Here is a 23,210-nt window from a genome sequence, read left to right as displayed (position 1 = left end):
CATCCAAGGACATTGTTTTGATATGACTTGGTGCCCATGATGATATGTATCAAAATATAGACTTGAAGGTATACTGTCTTATACAAAACAAAATAGATATTACCATCTACCATTACAGAGTAAATCACAGTTGAAACTCGCTTAGTCATATCATATACCATAAACCTCAGAATAGTGAAAAAATAGCCATGACAGGTATCTCGGATTGGAAAAGTGCACTTTTATTTTTTCTGACTACCAACATAATTAAATTATATTAAATATTACAGAAAATAAATAAATAATAATGTAATAGAGTACAGTTCTATTGACGTTGACATTGTGTGTGTGTGTGTAGGCCACCCACCCAAAAATAAAAGAACAGTTACTCAAAGTGGTGCTTGATATTCTTTTCCTTTCCTTTCCTAAACGAAAAAACATGGGAACAAACACAAGGGCACCTCACAATCAGGGCAGTAATACAGGGTCGAATGCCGGATTGGTTGACCATTGGGACCGTTACTAAGCAGGTGCAGCCTGCAGTCTCTCTTTTTGATCTTCACTGGCACATGGCCACCCAAATTCACTTAAAGTCCCAGAGTCACCTGACCTTGCCCTGGCTGGAGGAGCGACATTACCCCCCACTGCCTCCTCCTCCTCCTCCTCCTCTGGCCTCACTGGTCGCCAGTGACGTAGACTCCGTGGGGGCGGCGAGGCTCGAGCCCCCATGAGGAATTAGACCTGAATATATCATTACTCGCCTCGGTCCGTCCCGTTTGTATCGTGCCAGGTCGCGCCGCGACTGTTCGCGCAATTTATCTTTGCATTGACTTTGTATGTAATCGCGCCGCTTGACCCTGATGGTTCTCAAAGGAGCCATGTTGTTTAGAATTTGGTTTTGAAGCCAAGCCATGCATCTTTGACAAGTGTGCTCCTGAGCTCATCGGACCAATCCAGATTCTCCAGTTCAAGGTTAAAGGCCTCGCTAGAGTAGGTTTTGAGGTCCCTAGAGATATGACTGTTTTGTGACAGACAGACTTTAGTTTGTTTTTTGCGGGTACAGAAAATTATAAAATGATCGCTAAGCCCGCATACAACACCTTTCTCTGAGATTTAGTCCATGAGCCAGACCACCCTAATTTGCGCGTTAATTACGAAATGGGTGGGCAAATTCTTGTTTGAATTTTTGACTAGCTGTACATCTCTACTTCACATTTTTGTATGATAACAATCACAGACTAGCAGCTTAGTGGTTGTTATCATGCATTGAATACATGCACCCCTATATTGCCACATGCAAATTGTGACAACACATATATGATCAACTTTTGAACCTTACTTTGTGCAGAGACCAATGAAACCACTTTGGCCACTTCTGCATAATTCAAATATGGGGAATTGATTGGAATGGTTATTTTACTTCCACAAAACTTCCATATATGCTTAAATGGCCATTTAATGCAGTATTTTGCACACACATCTAAGAAATTTAAAATAAGGCTTGCAAATATCCCCATTTTGGAAGTGTGTGCTAAGAACCAACATGTTCCTAATGGCTATAGAAAACTGCTCACCATTCTAAGCTTTAATATGAGTGGTAACATGTGTTTATACGTTTTGTAACTCTAGAGATATAATCAGAAACACTATAGTGTGATAACACGAGCCAGGGCCATAGCTATAGAATCAAATGGGTGGGCAAAGCTGGTGTGATTTTTTTTGACTTGTTGTGCATCTCTACTTCACAGTTTGGCATGATAACCATTGCAGACACATAGCTTAGTGGTCGTTATCATGCATTGAATATGTGGACACCTATATTACCACACACATTCTTACAAAAATATATGATCAACATTTGAGCCATTATTGTGTAGAGACCTATAATCACACCTTTCTGCATAATTCAAGTATGGGTAATTGATTGGAATAGTCATTTTACTTATTCAATACTTTCATATATGCTTAAATGGCTTTTTAATGCAAAATTCTGCACACAAATTTGAAAATAAGTCTTTTCCCAATTTTAAAGTATATGCTGAATGAGGACATCAACACACCAACGCCACCAGCTTTTCTGTGCACAACGTGGGGCACTTGAGTCGAGCCAGCTGACACCATGCAAGGACTGTTTTTTCATGCATGCCATGCGTGCCAACTACCAGGCTGGCATTTGGAGAGGGAGTCTTCAACAACACCTGCAAGTCCCAAGCCTAGTTCAGCATGGCTGGGCCAGAAATGTCGAATGGATGCAGGGATCTCCAGCTCCTGATGTAGTGTTGCAGCTGCTGCAGTCGCAAATGCAAGCTCCCAGGATGCACGTGCTTGACATGGCTTGAAATGCACATCAATGTGCAAATTACAAACATGCAATAACCAACCCCAAGAAGAGGACCTGATTATCACAGGGGCAGCCTTGACTGCCCAGAGCCTGGGCAGAGGACTATTGTGGCGGTTCTGGACAACCGTGGGTCTGACCGACTCGACACCGGGCACTGCACTTATATTGTAAGGACCTCTTTAAAAACAACATTGCTGATAAACTGGCACTTCTTGTTTGTCTCATCTCGAGCAAGAATGCCTGCTTGATTTGCTAACCCTACTGGCCGCCACATAGAACTGGCCATGGCTGAAGAAGTCCCTCATGCAGAAGACCCCAACACGGTGTAGTGTCTGGCCCTGAGACTTATTGACAGTCATGCCGAAGCAGGGTCTCACTGGAAACTGTTGGCGGGGCAGAGTGAATGGATAGATGATGTCGGTTGGACACAGCTGGGTGATGCGTGGACTGAGTGTGCATCCCGCATTGACACCAATCACAGATCTTGCAGCTTTAGGCGTGCATCTCGTGCTTTGTCTGACTCAGCTCTCCGTGCACGTTGTTGTGCGTCACGCATCCAGTTGCGGTAGGCTCGGGTACCTTTGGGCATATTGGCATGTAAAAAAGGTGATCTGTAACTGCCATCTATTAGCCAATTTATCATTCTGTTGAGCTGGTCAAGTCATGGTGATGTCAGCGGTATCACCTTTTATGCCCATCTTTGTCAGGCATGCCCAAATATGGAGTCTATGCAGATGTCAGAAGTCGGTGGGACGAACCCGTATTTAGGCATGCCCAAATATAGAGTTGCAGAGGCTGTGGCCCGGGCAGAGGCCTTTTGTGGCGGTTCTGGACAACCATGGGTCCGACCAACTCGACACCGGGCACTGCACTCCCTGTGGGGGTGTGGAACGCGTGTGTCGAATTTGAAGTAGGTGGGGCGAACGGTTCTCGTGTTACATGGATTACAGACGTACAGCTGTACAGACACAGAGACTTTTATATTTATATAGATGATACATTGGCTACTACCGGTATATGGACATTGAATATTCCCTCGTTTAAAACCTTTGACTTTGACATGTTAACAAAATGAAATAAGAATGTTGACTCTGTCAGTACAATATTCAATCCAATATTTGGATTGAATATTGATTCGGGAAAGTTAGGCAAAATCAGGCATATTTTCCTATATAATGCCTAATTTGCATATTTAAATATACAATTTCAGAAAACTTGTAATACAATAAATCATTGTTTGCATGTAATTAATCAACTAGGGAAGTTTCATGGTGATCACTAGTTCTTAATTTTTTTCATCCTATTCACCCATCATGTATATAGGTGAAAATAACAAAATGTGTGATAAATATGAAAAAGCTGCTCCTGTGGAAGTGTTATCATATATTAATTTACTTATATTGACCTTCTAAACAATTTAATATAGGTATGGTTCTGCCCACTCATTTCGTAATGAAAACTTGTCCGGCTCATGGACTAATTCTGGATTTGTCCGAGGTCAGAATGAGATCAATGATCAAGTTTGAGTAGAATCACACACTCTTGTTGGTTGGGTAATTAGCTGACTGACAATATGCAGATTACAGAACCTACTGAATGAACAGGTGCTTCCTTACGTTGCATGTCTGTATTATAGTGACCAGAACACAAATATAGAAGGCTTTGAGCTCTGAAGGCACTCTGTATTGAATAGTGAGAAGAAAAAAAACCTGGCATATCACACAACTGTGTGCAACTCCGAGCCCACTGACATGACTCCACAGAAACACAGCACAATCAGTCATGATCTAAATTCACAATATTCTTAGTAATATAATTAGGGCTGTACCGATGAGACATTTGGCCAATATAATTGCCGCTATGGCCGATAACTGATATCGAACTGATATTGATATGACCTCAACCTGAAATTGTCCATTATGAAAAAAGGCTTAAACACCGAATTTGAAAAAAAAATGCAAGCTTTAGCCAAATAAGGAGGCACTGTTCATAAACTGCTTGAATGTATAATTTGTTTTAAAAAAAAAATCGAACTTGTTGACTTTTGAAAGCTTCCTCAGAAAACACTGATAAGGCCTTGTGATGAAGGCTGCAAATTCTCTCAACTATACAATATAACATCTGTTAAAACAGATATTGATAGAATATTTTGAGCGATTAGATACCAAATATTGCATTTTAAGGCCAATATTGATGTGATGACCGGTGAATTGCCCAACCCTAAATATAATGTGTAGAAGTAATACATAACTACAATAAATAAAGTAAAAAAAAACGATTTATTGGTCAAGAATTTCCACAAAAACAATATTGTATACAAAGCAGCCTAAGTCACATCTTTTAAATACAGCCAGCCATGGGATGATCTTGAAATTCAGGGAGATTTTGTCGTTTGCAGCTGAGGACAAGAAGTGGGCACACAGGTGAAGACACTGTAGTTCAGACAAGTTCAAGAGTTTTGACATCCTATTCATCCCAAAATATACACACAAAATGGATTGAGACTACAAATTGTCTCAGCTCCACACCATTTAAGTCCACCTAGTACACGTTCACAACATGAAACATTTGACATGCTGTGAACTTCTAGATCTGTTTACTATAAACCCAAAATAGGGATGTCAGGCGTGGTTGCAACAACCTGGTTCAATAATTTGCCCAGGGAGAGGTTTGGAATAAGGGGGACCTGAGCCCATTCACACTACACACACTTACCATAGCAGTCATATCCGTCGCTGTAGGATCCTCCCGAAGAATGACCCCATAAACACCACGACCCCTAGCTGTAAAGACACAATCATTAAAACCATGCGGGATGAAAGCAGGCAGTCAATTCAAATTATTCCTACATAAGGCATCAGCTTACTAATTAATATCCTTGCGGCCGCCACTCCTGTATCCACCACCGCCGCCGTAGCTTCTGTCTCCGCCGCCGCCGCCATAGCTTCTGTCTCCGCCACCTTCGTATCCTCCACCACCTACACAAATTAGGCGAGAGAATACACTTAACATGCCATCGATCAAGAATAAATGTGCCATAGATGGGAATGCCCAATTAAAAAAATAGGTAAACAAAGAAACAAACACCCACCTCTTCCACCACCACCACCACCACCACGACCTCCGGAACGTCCATTCCCAGCCTTCTCGACACGGATCGTCCTGCCATCCAGACTCTGTAATGACATCAAAACAATATAACATTTAGCCATTGACACTTGGCTTGCTGGAAGCCATGTTGTAAGGCACAACATCCTACTGTACCAAAACACATCTGTGACAATATATCATCAACTCACCTTTCCATTCATTCCTTCCAATGCTTTCTTGGCATCATCGGCACTGTTATACTTCACAAAGCCGAATCCACGAGACCTACGCGCAACATGGTCTATGATGACATCAACTGTAGACCAAACAAAATGCATTGAAGATTAAAATCCTGAGCGTGAATCAATTTGTAGTTTCAACTTTCCCATATGGATTGCAAGTTGTTTACCTTTGGCAATGTTTCCGTATTTGGCGAACGCTGCCGCCAAGGTGTCCTCTGTGGTGTCGAAGCTCAGCCCACCGATAAACAGCTTACCCTCGTCCGACATGTTTTGTCTGAAGAGAATAAAAAAAATATATACAGTGTCATTTAATTGATAATGCTGCCAGTTTGAAGACGATCCTGATGACTCAAATACTAAAGAAACTAGATGGTTCATTATGCATCGATTTTCCCAGGGAATCCCCATGGCAAATATGCAATAATGACACATGGAACCAAGAACAGGTTCCATGTGTAAATGCTTACACAGGATTTTATGATGGGGTCGCAGAAATAATCATGGCCTGAATTTAAAAGTTTAACATAATACAAAATGAAAATGTATAAGTTTCATAAACTAAACAAATAGAACGGTGTGTAATACCGTTAACTGCGCTCGCTTCAATAGACGCATTCAAACGCTGCATAAAACGCCCGATTTGTGACTAGTCGTACAGCGTGTTGCGCACAGAACAAAGCAGATCTCCAAGACTATGCGTCGCATCGTCGACGCCACGTTGTAGGATTTTCTCTACATGTTCCACCCCAGCTAAGCACCCCTCAAGAATATCATAGAACCCATGCTGGTCAGGTGGTCTATAGACAGTGCCAACTAATACCGATTTAGCATTTTTGAAAATTAATTCAACCCACACAGTTGTTATTAAATCATGCTGCAAGTCAGTTTAAGTCAAAGATGCATGGTTTTCATATCGTAAATATATGAACTTTGGCTAAAAGCATTATATTGTGTTTAATCCACCACCACCACTTCTTGTTTACAGCCAGAATCACAACTGTCATGGCAGTTGGCTACAACCGAAACAGACTTCCTCTTCACAATAAGAACACTAGTTTTATTTCTTAAGTGAACTTACAGAATGTAAAGACATTTGTAGCACCCTGAGATAATGCTTTGGTATCTCAAACAGCCTAAACAAAATAAATGGTATAAGCTTAAACAGAAGGAATGTGCTCCAATATTGTACAGTTGGTGAAATAGTCTACATTTCAGTTTCTTCTCTGTAGCTTCTGCCGCCGCCACCACCGTAGCTTCTGTCTCCGCCGCCGCCATAACCTCTGTGTCTGCCGCCGCCGCCATAGCTTTTGTCTCCGCCACCTCCGTATCCTCCACCACCTACACAAATTAGGCGAGAGAATACACTTAACATGCCATCGATCAAGAATAAATGTGCCATAGATGGGAATGCCCAATTAAAAAAATAGGTAAACAAAGAAACAAACACCCACCTCTTCCACCACCTCCATATCCTCCTCCTCCTCCCCTTGAGCCTCTGTAACCACCGCCGCCACCACCACCACCACCACCACGACCTCCGGAACGTCCATATGAACTTTGGCTAAAAGCATTATATTGTGTTTAATCCACCACTTCTTGTTTACAGCCAGAATCACAACTGTCATGGCAGTTGGCTACAACCGAAACAGACTTCCTCTTCACAATAAGAGCCGCTTGCAATGATTAGTCAACACTAGTTTTATTTCTTAAGTGAACTTACAGAATGTAAATACATTTGTAGCACCCTGAGATAATGCTTTGGTATCTCAAACAGCCTAAACAAAAGGAATGGTATAAGCTTAAACAGAAGGAATGTGCTCCAATATTGTACAGTTGGTGAAATAGTCTACATTTCAGTTTCTTCTCATTTTTGGTGGAAAAACACTATACTTGGGGCCCTATTTTAAAATTAAAAAAATCAACATAGCTGAACACATTTCTTTCACAAACTCACATTCACATTTGAATACTTTCAGAAGAAATACAAAGAATCCTTTAAAAAAAAGTGAATCTTTATGCAGTCGGATAATCAATGCTTCAGAAGAACCTGGGGTAAGTCAGTGTAGGTGGGTGGGGATGTACCTCGGTGTCCTCTGTTTCCTGTCCAGCCAGTCTATGTAATGTTGCTGTTTCAATCAGAAAGAAGAGGTTTTCATGTTACAGAAGTAGTTTAATTACCCATTGCAATAAAAACCTATTCATATCACAGTGATGACACTAAGGTTTTATAGAAGAAATACCATGACCATTTTTTAACATTACTTATTTTATATTAATGTTATTTTAAATCTTAGTGTTTCGATTAAAGGACCACTTCACCACTTTTCAACATCTCTTCATATAATTGGTCCTCACCAATGTTCATGATAAAACACCACCATTTTTTCCTACTCAGTCTGTGTCTCATAGGAGGGCTTTGGGCAGTTCGGACACCCGTCCACCAGTGAAACAAGATTTGTTTTAAAATATATTTAGATTTGTATTATCGTGAGAACGATGGCTTCAACTTTTGCATTGCAACTTTTCAGGAAAAGAAAGCCTGCCGTTTCTATTAGCTTGGATTCACCATCGATGATGTCACTGGTGGACGGGTTTCTGAACTGCCCACAGCCTTTCTATGAGACACAGACTGAGTAGGAAAAAATGGTGGTATTTTATCATGAACATTAGTTAGGACCAATTATAGGAAGAGAAGTTGAAAAGTGGTCCTTTAATGATTTGAAAGACCATTTGCAATCGTGGCCCATAGGTTAGGCATCGCTGGTCTAGGAGGTATGGTCCCTTAGGATTATAGAAGGGAAACTAGTCTTGTACAGCAAACAATAGCACAAGCATGGTAAGGGACTGATCATTTATCAAAAGTTTGTATGGTTGGGTTTATTAAAGTTTGTTTTGTTGTTGTTGTTTAGCCTGGGGGTCACTTATTGTCTCCACCAGGCCGAAGGCATGGGGAGAGAGTATGTTTTGCAGTCCGTCCGTCCTTCCGTTATCAGCTAATCTCCGGCACCGTTGGCCCGATCCATGCCAAACTGTGCACACACACTCCCTGGATGCCAACGACGAACCTCTGCCCCAAATATTCCTCAACGGCCTGTTATAGCGCCACCATGAGGCCGATTTAGGCAAAACACATTTCTGTAGATAACTCGTACACATTTTATCCATACATCACACAATTCGGTATACACTATCTCCATAGTCATGTGATCAACACGGATCTGCACAATTTCCCATCTTCCATCCTGATTGGCTAAGATTGCCTTCCAAAGCTCACATGATTGGTCCGTTTCGAACAAAATGCCACAAATCACAAACACAGTGTCCAATTTCCATGAAATTATACACACACATTTCTACTAGGCCGAGGATGACATGCCACTATTTTTTCCCCAAAATCAGCCTCACGGTGGCGCTATAACAGGCCAATTCCTGTTTTTACCTATAACTGCATCGATCTGTATACAACTTATGTATGCGCACTCCCTAGAGGCCATGGAAAAACATTTTCCCTGCATCCCTCCACATCTACCGGTTATAGCGCCACCATGAGGCCTATTTCTGCAAAACACATTGTTTATGTTAGTCGCACAGATTTCATCCAAATCTCACGCAAATCGGTACACATCTCTGTAGTCATGAGATCAAGACGAGCCTGTTGGATTTCTCCGATTCTACACTGATTAGCTAAGATTGCATTCCAAAGTTTTCAGGAGTAGCCCGTTTTGTACAACATGCTGCACATCACTCATTCTTGAGATAAGGGACAACTTTTTTCAAATCAGATTTTTGTTTTTTTTACATTAAACTCAAATGGATGTATTTGTAGACAGGTCTCAACTACCAATCTTGAGAAGGAACAGTTTTTTCGTGTAATTTTTTTCTTCTAAAATGGGACATTTATGCACTTCATAACTGATTCATGTCAACTCCGTCAGACACACTAAAATCCCTTTTATTTTAATTTGATAATTTCAACAATAATATAAAGTCCTCAGTTATCTTATAATGGCTTTCAGTAGTCAAGTTAAGTAATACAATTAATTTAATATTGTTTTGTTCCAATATCACACTATTATGAAAGATCCCATTTCTCAAATCCTTCATTTGCAACCTCAATATTCAATATTATAACATAAAAACCATGTAATTTAAAAAAAAAAAAAAAATCATCATTACGTAGTATTTCAGTTGGTGTTTCAATACATAAGGACAAAATATTTGACATCGAATCATCTATTTCTTTGGAAATTAAGAAAAACATCATGTGACCAACGTCTGACGGAGTTGACGAACATCTGACGGAGTTGACAAGTTGAACTGATTTAGGTTCTAGACCACCTAGGATCTTGATTCTGGTGACTAATCCCACATTTTCAAGGATGAGGAATACAGTGGTACACTGGTACTATTTAGATTTGCCCTGTGACCATGGCAGCCATTTTTCAAAATGGCCACCACCTGCTGTTATTTTACAATAACTCAAGTTCTACACCACCTAGGATCTTGATTCTGGTGACTAATCATACATTTTCAAGGATGTGGGATACATTGGTACTATTTAGATTTGTCCTGTGACCATGGTAGACATTTTTTTAAATGGCCGCCAACTTTCTGTTATTTCCCAATAACTCAAGTTCTACACCACCTAGGATCTTGATTCTGGTGACTAATCCTACATTTTCAAGGATGAGGAATACAGTAGTACTATTTAGATTTATCCTGTGACAATGGCAGCCATTTTCAAAAATGGCAGACTAATTTTACCAATTAGTCATGGAATATTATCAGAATAATGTCAAATCTGTGAATACATTTCTTACCAAGAATTTTCTTCACCAATGTGTTTGTAAAGGTGTCTACTAACATATCCCACATTGGTTTCTATTGAACCACCCTAGGGGAATTTTTGACAGCTGCTGAAAGTTGGGTACCATCAACAACCAATATAAGGCTAAATGTTCTAAATTTCATTATGCTTTAAGTAGCATGTGGCATGTCAAACTAGGGGGTTTTCAAGATTCTGAATCCATTGCAAGCATTAGTTTTGCACGAAAAAAAACTCCTTTGGCTAAAAACGGCCATAGCCATCATCACATCTGTGATGATGGCTATGGCCGTTTTTAGCCAAAGCTATGTGGCTATGGCCAAACTATAGGGTCTATGGCCAAACTAGGGGTCAAACACCCAAATGTGCTGACCTCATCCCATTTGTGATGACGGCTATGGCCGTTTTCAGCCCAAGGAGTGTTTTACGTGCATAGCTAATGCTTGGAATGCATTCAGAATCATGAAAACCCCCTAGTTTGACATGTCACATGCTACTTAAAGCATAATGAACATTTTGCCTTATATAGGTTGTTGATGGTACCCCAACTTTCACCAGCTGTCAAAAGTTCCCCTAGGGTGGTTGAATATAAAGCAATGTGGGATATGTTAGTAGACACCCTTCCAAACACATTGGTGAAGAAAATTCTTGATAAGGAATTTATTACCAGATTGTATTAATATCCCCTGACTAAATAACTCATGTTCTAGACCACCTAGACCCGACTTCACCAACAGAGACACACATAAGAGCCTTATTTATGTTAAAAATTAGAAAAAAATTAACAACAAGTTTGGACAGCCCCACCAATTAGTGTTACGGAAAATAGCAAGTGTCTTGGAGGCAGCCGACATCTGTCGAGGCGATGGGGTGGCCTTTGAGAAGTTTGCGCTTCAAGTACAGTCGCTGGTAGGCATGCTCACAACCCTAGGCCCAGAGGGAGACACAGAACTTAGATGCGGCTCACATGTTGCACGACTACTCAACAAGCGTCAAGCTGCCACCAGAGATGAGAGCTGAATTCCGCCGCACAATGCTCTGCGGCCCAGGAGCAACCAACACCCTGTTGGAGTTCTCTGAGTGGTTGAAGCACGAGTCCTAGCCATATAGCCTGTGCAAAGGCAAACACCTTGAAGTCCTGCTTGAGGTGAACAGTGAGCGAAAGACTCTGCCTCAACGGAACACCTGAAGATCTGCCTTCAGGACTATCAGGCAGGATGTGCAGACACTGAAGGTATCAGTGTCGTTCTCTGTGTCCCCAGCATGTCAACCAAAGCAATGTTACCAAATCAAAGGAGCCTTTAAGTCACCTGGGGCTGGGTGAGCAATCGTATCCTGTATCAAGCCTCACAACTAAATACAGACACTTGGCCAGATTGCCGCTACAACGGTTTGAAAGGGTCAAACCCCTCATCCTGATTGGGGAAGACCACCCCACCTAATCACACCAACCGAACAAGTGAGGTTGTGGCCTCCAGGTGGGCCAGCAGCAATCTGCACAAGACTGGGCTAGACATTGCAGGAACGCAATCTCCAGCCAAGACAATGTAAGTTGACTATAACAGAGACCCAGAACACAGAGCTCATGAGAAGGATGGAGAAACAATGGCAGGAGGCCACCAAGATACAACGCCCCAGAGTGTGCCACCGCTCGCAGTAAGGAGATCAACTGCTGCAGCAACGATGTCATGAAAGGCAAGTCTCCACCAAAAAAACCCTGAACCTAATCATTTGTACGTCTCTAAATGTTTTGATGAATTGAACATGGTGGACCCTGTTGTAAACAAGTGTAATGCTTAATTGGGTCGTCCACTCACAGTTAACAGCCTTTGTATTGAGTTTGTGCTTGAAATGTACTGTAATTCTGCAAACTGTTAATAACATTTTCAATCAATCAATCAAAAGAGACCAAAGTTTCTCCCCCACAGTTCCCTGCAGTGGCCAGTGAAGTCAAACTGTGCATCTGTACCTGAAAGGGACAAGTCAAAGGCCAGAAAGCCCACCTCCTGTAATGTCCTGTCAGTAGCAACTCAACCTGCACCTGAAATAATCCCTGACCCCTCCCAGAGAAAGTTCATCGTTGAAAATGTAATGATTAGTCGCCAGAATCAAGATCATTGGTGGTCTAAAACTTGAGTTATTGTAAAATAGCAGCAGGTGGCGGCCATTTTGAAAAATGGCTGCCATGGTCACAGGGAAAATCTAATTGTACCACTGTATCCCTCATCCTTGAAAATGTAGTATTAGTCACCAGAATCAAGATCCTAGGTGGTGTAGAACTTGAGTTATTGTAAAATAACATCAGGTGGTGGCCATTTTGGAAAATGGCTGCCATGGTCACCACGAGACAAATCTGTGATGGCCCTATAGCCAAAAATGTTCCTTAAGGCATGCTCTAACTGTGTGCCAAATTAGAATACTTCCCATTATTCAAAAACTATAATTTTATTGTTTTGGGAACACTTTTGTCAACTCCGTCAGATACATGTCAACTCCGTCAGACACAAAACCTGACAGAGTTGACGTCTGACGGAGTTGACAAAATAGCATTTGTTTTCATCTTAACCCTCTGTAGTATAATTTAGCCATTTTTTTGTCTTCAGTTGTTAGCTAAACCTAACCCTAAACTAAAATACTAAACATTATTTTGGAATTCTTAACAAAGATCATAATAATGTCCTGACGGAGTTGACATGTAAAAGCTGTGACCACATTGATATCAACATTGTTTGTTTAAAATATCAAACAATTGAATGCTTGTCAGACCAGGTGCTCCACTGTTGCAACAAATATAAACAAGACTTGGAAAAGGAGTCTTCAGGCTAAATATGTCGACAATATTTTCGGATTAATTTAAGACTTTTAAAAAACCTGACGGAGTTGACGGAGACGTGGGACACACATTTGATAGGAGATATTTAATGGAAAATTAAAATTAACTGTGTATATTGTTTGCTATGTTGTTGACAATCTACTTTCATTTAGTATGTATATTTATGTGATTGTGACAGTATTAGACACTTTTTTGGAAGTTTGAAATTGTGACCACTTGCTGGGGACAGGCTAAATACAGGCCTTTTTGGGTACAGTGCCTGCTTTTAACTAATTCAGATGGCATACGAAAAAGATTATAATGAAATTAATGGCATAAGAATACACAACTGTATTACATTTAACTTTGCAAGTGCTTTTATTTTTATGAATTAATTTTTTTCTAATTTTTAACATAAATAAGGCTCTTATGTGTGGGACATGTGTTTTCCACTTTTGTCCCTCATCTCAAGAATGAGTGATATATATATATCTATATATATATCTATATCTAAAGCTTTTAACATTGGTCCGGTTCCTATAGTAACGCCCCACCGTTCCAACTATGGGATTGCAAATATAATCTCAGTGCAAACCAGTTGAAAGGAGGATTTTCAAACCTCTATAAATCGGACTCTAGGATCGCTGTCCTTGGTGGATTTTCTGCCATCCACATTTCAGATTTAATTTGTGCCTTTGTACCGCGACGCTGCGAGTGTACAGCGAGTGTGTGTGGGGGGCGGGCAAACTCCGTCTTTTAAAGTGAACGCGTATGCTGGCACTGGGAACTGGGGTTTATGCCAACAGCTAGCGGTAGAGATAGTTAAAATGGGGGAGGGGGGGGTCGTTGTACAACTTTAATTGGTTGACTTTTGTATTTAAAAAATGTTTTGATTTTTGTGTTTTGGAATAGGCCAATGAATAGGCAATCACGTTGTTTTGCTCCCGATCCGATTCCGATCATTTGATTTTGAGCATCTACCGATACCGATTTTTACCGATCCGATATTTATATTTTTATGTTTTATGTATATGCCATATCACAATAGCACAATATCCCAAATCATAGACAATATCCAGTCTAATATCATATATGGATATGGATATGGATATAATATTGATACTAGGGATGTCCCGATCACGCTTTTTGGCTCCCGATCCGATCATTTGAAAATGACATTATCTGCCCCGATTTCCGATCACCCGATCCGATCGGGACAACCCTAGTTACCCACCTGCCCCTGGTAAATAAAACTTTGGGGCAGGTGGAGTTTGCTTTCAGGTTGCCCGACTGGGCAAGTGCTCGTTTGAGAGGGGACGCAACAGTCTATAAACACAACACAAGAAATCTGTCTAAACATCTGAATGTGGCCAGAGTACTCTGTCTTCTGGACTTTGGAATGTAAAATAAGAGCACTGTGTACCTATAATGTGCTGTTATCAAAGTTGCTACACTTAAATATATGAAATAAGTGTGAAGGTATTTGACATAAAAAAAATAGGTATGACATTCTTTAATTGCCAGTGGTGTCATGCTCGTAGAACACAGTACCACCCTGTGGTACCAGTAATTATTTTGACGTGCACGCGCAGGAACGGAATGGTGCATGTGCGTGCACGCTAGAATGCATCCCTCCCGCTAGACGCACCCATCAACCGCACGTCACCAGATTTTCCAAGACGCACCAAGTACCCAGTGGTCTAGGTATACTGCCACCCCCCCCCCCCCCCCCTTTCTATTTTCACACCGTGTCAAGTACCGTGACGAATCAAATGGCTACAACTTTAACTGTTTATACCCGAGCGCACGTATAGCCTATATGGTAAGCATGGACTTCGCTGCGATCGGATATGCATCGGGTGTAAAATATAATAGTTGTCCCTGCTCCCTGTAGGGAAGGATTAGCCTGCCCTACACACAGTGACAGTCACATCTGTCATTAATTAATGGTCTTGATTGCCTATGCGGTCAAGTTATAGGGTGAAATGCACAGGCTCACAGTCTTACATAGCTGCTGCTGCCATGTGCCTGCTGGTAATAATATGCACATGACTTCCAAGCAATTTGGAACAAGGACACACTTGAACATTGTGGATTATAGTTTTGCTGGTCAATTTGAGACAAAGGTTAGTAAGACAATCGAGGAGTAAGGAGTTGTGCGTTCTCTCTCTCTCTCACTCTGTGTAGTGTAGAGGTGTGTCATGTGTGTGTGTGTGTGTGGGGGGGGTAGTTTCACTGCGCACAAAGTGGTATACTTCTCCAGTAAGAGTTGCAGAACCGAAAAAGTGATATACTTCTCCAGTACAGCGGTGCAGGGCCGAGAGTGATATGTGCAGGATGGACTGTAGTAAACATTAAATACTTTCCCCCTCCTGTATAATCATTGGGACATCGGATTAAATAAACACTGATGTCCGATGTCGGGCATCGATCACGTTTTTGAAGATCGACACTTAAAAAATAAACGATCTTCGACGCTTCGACACCCGACGGACGGACGGACGGACGGACGGGGGGTGAGGCGAGCATGACGCACAATGAATTAGGCTTATAATAAAACGATATAGCTGCAGAAGATACAAATAGTAGAGAGGAGCGCATATTGGATTGGTCTTTTATTTAACAATTATTAAACAGCGCCTCTCAATTACCTCTCAATCAAATAAAAAAAATATATAATCCAAACTCCTGTCAATTGTAAACGAACGGTAACATGAATGAACTCTTCAAGCCTGATACATGTCAGAAATAAAATCAACAGCGCCTGACACAGGCATGCATTACCTCTCCATCAAATAAAGGAATATAATCCAAAGCTGCACAGCACACGACGAACAGCATTTTGCTTCTCTCTTCTCTCGTGTAACATTTATAACTGAAATAAAGTCAGAGGCTTCGTGGAAAAAACACCACCCGACCATAACATGAACTCTTATTAAGCGCAACCAATCAAGCCTGACACATGTAGGCATCCCAGCCCCGGCTCTAGGTTCTATGGAACTAAACAAAAAACTAAAACAAATAGGCTAAATAAGGCATATATATAAGTTTTGCCAATCAAAACGGCACACGCATTTTGCTTCTCTTGCCATAAAAGTAACTGAAATAATGTGTCATTTAATCGAGGCTTTATGACAGCGCAGCAGAGCTTGCTGCTTTTTGAGCAATAGACAATAGGCTAAGTGCAATCAGAGCTGCCTGGGAGAAATGCGAGGCCCTGTGCTTTAACAATTAATTAATATCCAAAACGACACAAAAATGATCACATTTCTATCTATAGGACAAACCTTATTAGAAAAATATTAATAGTATATGAAAGCCTTTGAAATGTGTATATAAGGTAGGGCTGACCCAAAAAAAATCGATTAATCGACGTTCAATCGATAAGCACGGGATTCGATCTTGAAATAAAAAATCGAATAGTCATTAAAAAAAAAAAGTGGACCCTTTTGGTCCGCAAGCCGGCCCATTTTGGTCCGCGAGCCAGGCGCAAGCATGGCTCCGTCCTCATGTGTTAACGATGAAGTCAACAAGTGCAGCTACAGTCATGCCGTCCACGCAGAAAAATAAGTCAAAAGTGACATGGTTGCATTTTAAAATATGCAAAGTCCACGACCGTGGTGGAAAGATAATGTGCCACGTTATCACGGCACGTCGGCACCTGTAGCGAAGAGGATTCTATCCATCCCCGACTCCCTGCCGCATATGCTACTACAACGAACCCCTTCGCGCATCTTCTCCAAAGCTGGATTTATTGTCTCCACCAGGCCGAAGGCATGGTGAGAGAGTATGTTTTGCACTCCGTCCGTGTGTGTTTCCGTCCGTGTGTGTGTCCGTCCGTGTGTCCTTCCGTCCGTCCGTTACCAGCTAATCTCCGGCACCGTTAACCCGGTCGATGCCAAACTTTGCACACACACTCCCTAGATGCCAACGATGAACCTCTGCCCCGCATTTTCCAGAACGGCCTGTTATAGCGCCACCATGAGGCAGCTTTTCACATTTGTTACCTAAAACTGCACCGATCTGCGTGAAACGTTGCATGCACACTCCCTAGAGGCCAAGGACAAACCTTTGACCTGCATTTTCCGCATCTGCCTTTTATAGCGCCACCAGGAGGCCAGCTTTTGTAAAACAAATTTTCGGATATTACTCCTCCAGATTCTGTCCAAAAATCTCACAAATCGTTACACAGTATCTCTATGGTCATGTGCTCAAGTCGGATCTGTCCGATATTTCATATTCCACCCTAATTGGCTATAATTGCCTTTCACAGTTTGCAAGATTGCCCCGTTTTGAACAAAAGCCTCAAATCATGAACACAGCATGCAATTTACGTGAAATCTTTCACACATTTTCTTACTAGGCTGAGGAATATATCCCACCCTTTTCACATTGGCCTGTTATAGCGCCACCAACAGGTTGATTTTTGCAAAACGGGTTGATTGGAACAAAATGCCTCAAATCATCCAATTGCCATACAAGGCAAACATGTTTATATTACTACTAAACATTTTGCCAAACATCTCACACAGTCCTATCCTCCTGGTGGAGACCTGTGCCCAGAAGGGCACTTTTTCTAGTTGTCTCTTTTCTGCACTAATACAAGTACGGTAACTATATAATATTGCACTCTCACAGAGCCGCTTTGTGCGAATGGGGCCTCACAAAGTCGTGCCTGCGAGGCCTTTTTGTCTCCACCAGGCCGAAGGCAGAACGGCCTGTTATAGCGCCACCATGAGGCAGCTTTTCACATTTGTTACACACATTTTCTTACTAGGCTGAGGAATATATCCCACCCTTTTCACATTGGCCTGTTATAGCGCCACCAACAGGTTGATTTTTGCAAAACAGGTTGATTGGAACAAAATGCCTCAAATCATCCAATTGCCATACAAGGCAAACATGTTTATATTACTACTAAACATTTTGCCAAACATCTCACAGTCCTATCCTCCTGGTGGAGACCTGTGCCCAGAAGGGCACTTTTTCTAGTTTTCTTTGAAATGGAACCTCTCTCTCTCTCATTACATATTTCCATTTTGCACCAATATTATACTGCCATGTCTTAATAAGTTAATAGTGTTGCTTTTTACAAATAAAATAAGCAAATTAAGAAGGTTGATCACAAAGTTAGTGTAGTATAGGCTACTTTGATATAGGAATGCGACGCGATTAAGAACACCTGCCTGGGTGCTGTGAACAGTAATGTAGTGCCCAAAGTCCTGTACTAAAAGGCACTAGTGTGGTATACTGACGGCAAGGAGGTGTTCAGACGTGTGCTCTCTATTAACTGCAGACCAAACGTTTTGTTGAGTTGATAAATTATATTTATTCTCACCGTTGTCCTATACTTCAGTAAGAAATTAATACATAAATAAACCGTCAAACACATAGATATTATAGTCAGACCACAGCTCCTCCAACAGTTTAAAACAGTGTGCCTCTGCCTGTCAGCAACACCTGTGCTCAATCAGGGACTAGGCTTAAATACCATGGGTAACCATGGCAACCATGTCATCAATATATATACCATTTAAAATCAGTAGACATCGTATGGCTCTTACACCAGCCCCTTAATTGCTTATGGCAGAAAATGACAGTGCAATTATTAAAACAAATTTACAAAGAGCCATATAGAAAAACAAATTCAAAATACATAAACACATACAAAAACACATTTAACTCAGGTGTCATTGTTCATTGTTCAAAATCCAATTTAAAATGATTTCATTGGTAGCCTATAGCTTAATGGCTTCGCATAATAAAGGCATATTTTAGTTCAAGTCCTTGGTGTTCCAACTTGTTTTGTGCAAAACAGCATAGTTGCCAGCCCCTGCATGCCAGCCCCTGTATGGCTACAAGTTGACGGCGTACCAATGAAAGTTCTGTCTGAAAAAACTGTCAGATTTTAATTTGGCAGTTCATAATTTCAAGGCTTCTCGTGTCTTTCCTTTCCTGCGTGTTGCAGTGCTGTGTAGTGTCGGTGTGAACAGTAAGCACCTGTCACAGTTCTGGTTGTGGTGCCCTATGCACAGGCAACCGGAAATACATGTGGGCCTTTCACCCTATAGAAAGTCCAACGTCTCTCGGTGCCCCTTTCCCCCATTGCTGCTTCAGTGCATATATGCCCACACGTAGGCTACAATGCAAACAGGAACGATGCAGGAGTTGTGTATGGAAATAAGAATCAGTAGGATAGCCTTGTTCTGAAACTTGTGGTGATGTGAATCTGTGTCGGGCTGGTGGCACTGTGACCGTGTGACGCTGAACATACCACCACGCACTGCGCGCACTCCGCCGTGCGGTCCGGTCCAATCCTGATGATTTCTGCTTCAAGTCTGCTGTTTAAGTGCCGATGTCCACGTCGGTAATCGCTCCTATAGCTCTGACCGGGTGGCAATCGATCACCTCCAGTAACAGCAGATGCAGAAGTTCGCTGCTGATGTTCCCGGTAGGAGCCCCAATAGCTCCGGCTCCGGGTTGCAACGATCACATCCAAAACAGAATAGAAGCTTTCTGTTGCCTTGCGTGTCCGTCGTCTCACCAGTCACAATGCACCGACACACACCATGGTTCGTACGGTCCTAACGAGCCCCGCTGGTTAGATTTGCTTCCCAATACAAATCTTCTCGAAACGAGGTTTTTTAAACTTAATGTAGTGCCCAAAGCCCTATACTTCTGGCACTACTGGTTACTGACGGTTAGGAGGTTGTTCAGACGTGTGCTCTCTATTAACTGCAGACCAAATGTTTTGTTGAGTTGATAAATGATATTTATTCTCACCGTTGTCCTATACTTCAGTAAGAAATGAATACATAAATAAACCGTCAAACACATAGATATTATTATAGTCAGACCACAGCTCCTCCAACACAGTTTAAAACAGTGTGCCTCTGCCTGTCAGCAACACCTGTGCTCAATCAGGGACTAGGCTTAAATACCCTGGGTAACCATGGCAACTTTGGCCTCGCCCATGCCCTGCTGTGATGTCATCAATATATATACCTGTACCATTTAAAATCAGTAGACATCGTATGGCTCTTACAAGTGAAGAATTATATAGTTTCTTACCTCGTGCTTTCGTTTGAAGAAAGAATGAGTATAATCCAATATTTATAAGGTTTGTTTGTCTGGAGATCCAACACTGTCATATTATTAAAGTAAAAACTTTAAGAAGAGCTGCGGTCATTGTGCTGCAGAGAAGCTGCTCCGCTCTGCTAATTGATCTGACCTATATTTGCGCAACTGACTGGCATGAGGTAGGCCTATAGCCTAATTACTTATTTGGCAGCACCTGCAATGACAATAGTAACCTTATATACACATTTCAAAAGGCTTTCATATACTATTAATATTTTTCTAATAAGGTTTGTCCTTATAGATAGAAATGTGATAATTTTTGTATCGTTTTGGATATTAATTAATTAATTATTAAAGCACAGGGCCTCGCATTTCTCCCAGGCAGCTCTGATTGCACTTATAGTCTATTGCTCAAAAAGCGTCCGCTTTTGGTCCGCGATCCGACGTGTGCTGTTTTGAATGGTAGCCAAACTGTTACTTAGTTTTTTGTTCCATAGAGAGCCTAGAGGGTTTGATTGATTTAAGAGTTCATTCATGTTACGGTCGGGTGGTGTTTTTTTTGTGTTTTCTTTTTACATCTGAGTTTCAGTTCAATTTGAAGAGAAGCAAAATGCCTTTAGTTTACAATTTCTGGATTATATATTTTTGTATTTGAGAGGTAATGCCTGTGTCAGGCAGTTTTATTTAATGTTGACTTGTTACGGTCGGATGTTTTATTGTAAGCCTAATGATTTGTGCGTCAATGCTTTCATGAAGGCTGCTACAATTGGGCGGATTGGGTGAAAGCAACAATTGTTGCTTATTGTTAAATAAAATAATTGAGACCAATCCAAGCATGCGTTTCTCTCTGCTATATCGTTGTTTTATTTATTTTAAGCCCAATTCATTGTGCGTCACTGCTCGCCTCGCACCCCCCCCCCCCCCCCCCGTCAGATGTCGAAGCGTCGACGATCGATCGCGATTCGTTTCGAAGCGTCGATCTTCAAAAGCGTGATCGAAGGTCAGCCCTAATATAAGGTTACTATTGTCATTGCAGGTGCTGCCACATAAGTAATTAGGCTCATGCCAGTCAGTTGCGCAGGTCAGATCAATTAGCAGAGCGGAGCAGCTTCTCACTCTGCAGCACAATGACCGCAGCTCTTCTTAAAGTTTACTTACTTTAATAAAATGACAGTGTTGGATCTCCAGACAAACAAACCTTGGATTATACTTATTCTTTCTTCAAACCAGCACGAGCCACGAGGTAAGACACTATATAATTCTTCACTGTTCACAGCACCCAGGCAGGTGTTCTTAATCGCGTCGCATTATCAAAGTAGCCTATACCACACTAACTTTGTGATCAACCTTCTTAATTTGCTTATTTTATTTGTAAAAAGCAACACTGTATTAACTTTTTAAGACATGGCAGTATAATATTGGTGCAAAATGGAAATATGACTAAATACCGGTAGTTAATATATATATATATATATAGAGAGAGAGAGAGACGTTCCATTTCAAAGAATACAAAAATGCCGTCTAGCGACTTTGTGAGGCCCTGTGCGGCCGCACCATTCGCACAACCTATCGGCTCTGTCTCTGAGTGCAATATTATAGTTACCGCACTTATATTAGTGCAGAAAAGAGACAATAAATACAGCTTTGGAGAAGATGCGCTCCGATGGGGTGCATGCGGCAGGGAGTCGGGGATGGATAGAATCCTCTTCGCTACTAGGTGCCGTGATAACGTGGCACATTATTTTTCCACCACGGTCGTGGACTTCTTTGCATATTTTAAAATGTCACTTTTGACTTATTTTTCTGCGTGGACGGCATGACTGTATCTGCACTTGTTGACTTCCTTTTAATGACTATTCGATTTTTTATTTCAAGATCGACTCCCGTGCTTATCAATTGAACGTTGATTAATCAATCTTTTTGGGTCAGCCCTATAGGACTGTTATGTATAACCAAACACATGAACCCGCAAGTAGTACAGGAAAGGTGCAATTCTGGGGAAAGTGTGGTTGGCTCGATGGCACAGATGCCTTGGGAAATGTAGGCCCCTCCCACTGATTTAGCTAGCCAATTACAATGTCAAGTCACCCCTGTGATTAGGGATGGAGGCCGAAAATCGGGTCCATTTCAAACCCGGTTCGGCATTTATCGAGACCCGAGTAGCAATAAGCTTTTGGCTTGTCGAGTCTGTTATCGGCTATAAGGGGGCTGGGACGCGACGGGTGGTTGCGTGGTGCGTCATCGTTTTGCCGTGGAACTATGGTGGAACGGGTGAAAAAGTTTGGTAACATTAAAAAAAAAAGACGAGGGGAGCTAAATGCAATAATGTAGCCTACCACAGTTGTTGCATGCACGAAAGGGAGCATTTCGACAATGCATAGACATCTGTCCATAATGCATTGTATTAAACCCAAATGCGATGCCTTTGCATCATGTCTGCACCGAGTCGAAACAACACGGGAGCAGTCAGCTGCTAGTCTGGCGCGGACATACTCATTCACTGACTCTTCCTCCCCGCATATGATATATATTTGCGGGGAGGAGGCGTAGTTATAATATCTCCCACGGATCGATTGAATAGTCTCACATAATACGTGACATATTCCAATGTGCATGCAACTTCTCAGTCTATCGTTGCTGAAAAGGCAGAGCTACAAGCTCACAACGCGGTGCAACCAGACGCGGTGTGAGCTTGTAGACTGGCTATTTTTGGTGCGTGACACCGCTGTACGATGATGTATACATTACGCATTTAAAGTGAAGGTACACAATTAACAGTTCCCTCTGTCTGTTAGAAAGGTGTGTGTGTGTGGCCTCATTAGACACCTTAGAACTGTTTAT

At 41.6% G+C, this 23,210-nt stretch overlaps 2 protein-coding genes across 2 annotated transcripts in view; both read right to left on the bottom strand.

Moving 5' to 3' along the window:
- Positions 1-4,580: 4,580 nt before the first annotated feature.
- LOC306918045 (cold-inducible RNA-binding protein A-like) lies at positions 4,581-7,125 on the bottom strand. Its single transcript, XM_079530939.1, has 8 exons — positions 7,104-7,125; positions 6,861-6,990; positions 5,820-5,926; positions 5,620-5,726; positions 5,412-5,496; positions 5,187-5,298; positions 5,036-5,103; positions 4,581-4,718 (listed from the first exon to the last, which is right to left on the bottom strand). Exons 3-7 carry the CDS (start codon positions 5,917-5,919, stop codon positions 5,100-5,102), a joined length of 408 nt encoding a protein of 135 aa, XP_079387065.1. The 5' UTR covers positions 5,920-5,926; positions 6,861-6,990; positions 7,104-7,125; the 3' UTR covers positions 4,581-4,718; positions 5,036-5,099.
- The window catches only part of LOC306918046 (uncharacterized protein), a gene marked incomplete at its 3' end in the record, with an annotated part of 39,068 nt that continues 22,714 nt past the window's right edge, over positions 6,857-23,210 (bottom strand). The window contains exons 4-6 of the mRNA XM_079530940.1: positions 7,735-7,778; positions 7,104-7,213; positions 6,857-6,990 (exon numbers count right to left, since the gene is read on the bottom strand). Of these exons, the coding sequence (XP_079387066.1) occupies positions 6,857-6,990; positions 7,104-7,213; positions 7,735-7,778 (288 nt within the window). The remainder of the gene's footprint in view (positions 6,991-7,103; positions 7,214-7,734; positions 7,779-23,210) is intronic.

Source organism: Electrona antarctica (genome assembly GCF_951216825.1).
Source record: "Electrona antarctica genome assembly, contig: scaffold_245, whole genome shotgun sequence".
NCBI classification, from domain to species: Eukaryota; Metazoa; Chordata; class Actinopteri; order Myctophiformes; family Myctophidae; genus Electrona; species Electrona antarctica.
This window is presented reverse-complemented; position numbering and strand designations above follow the sequence as displayed.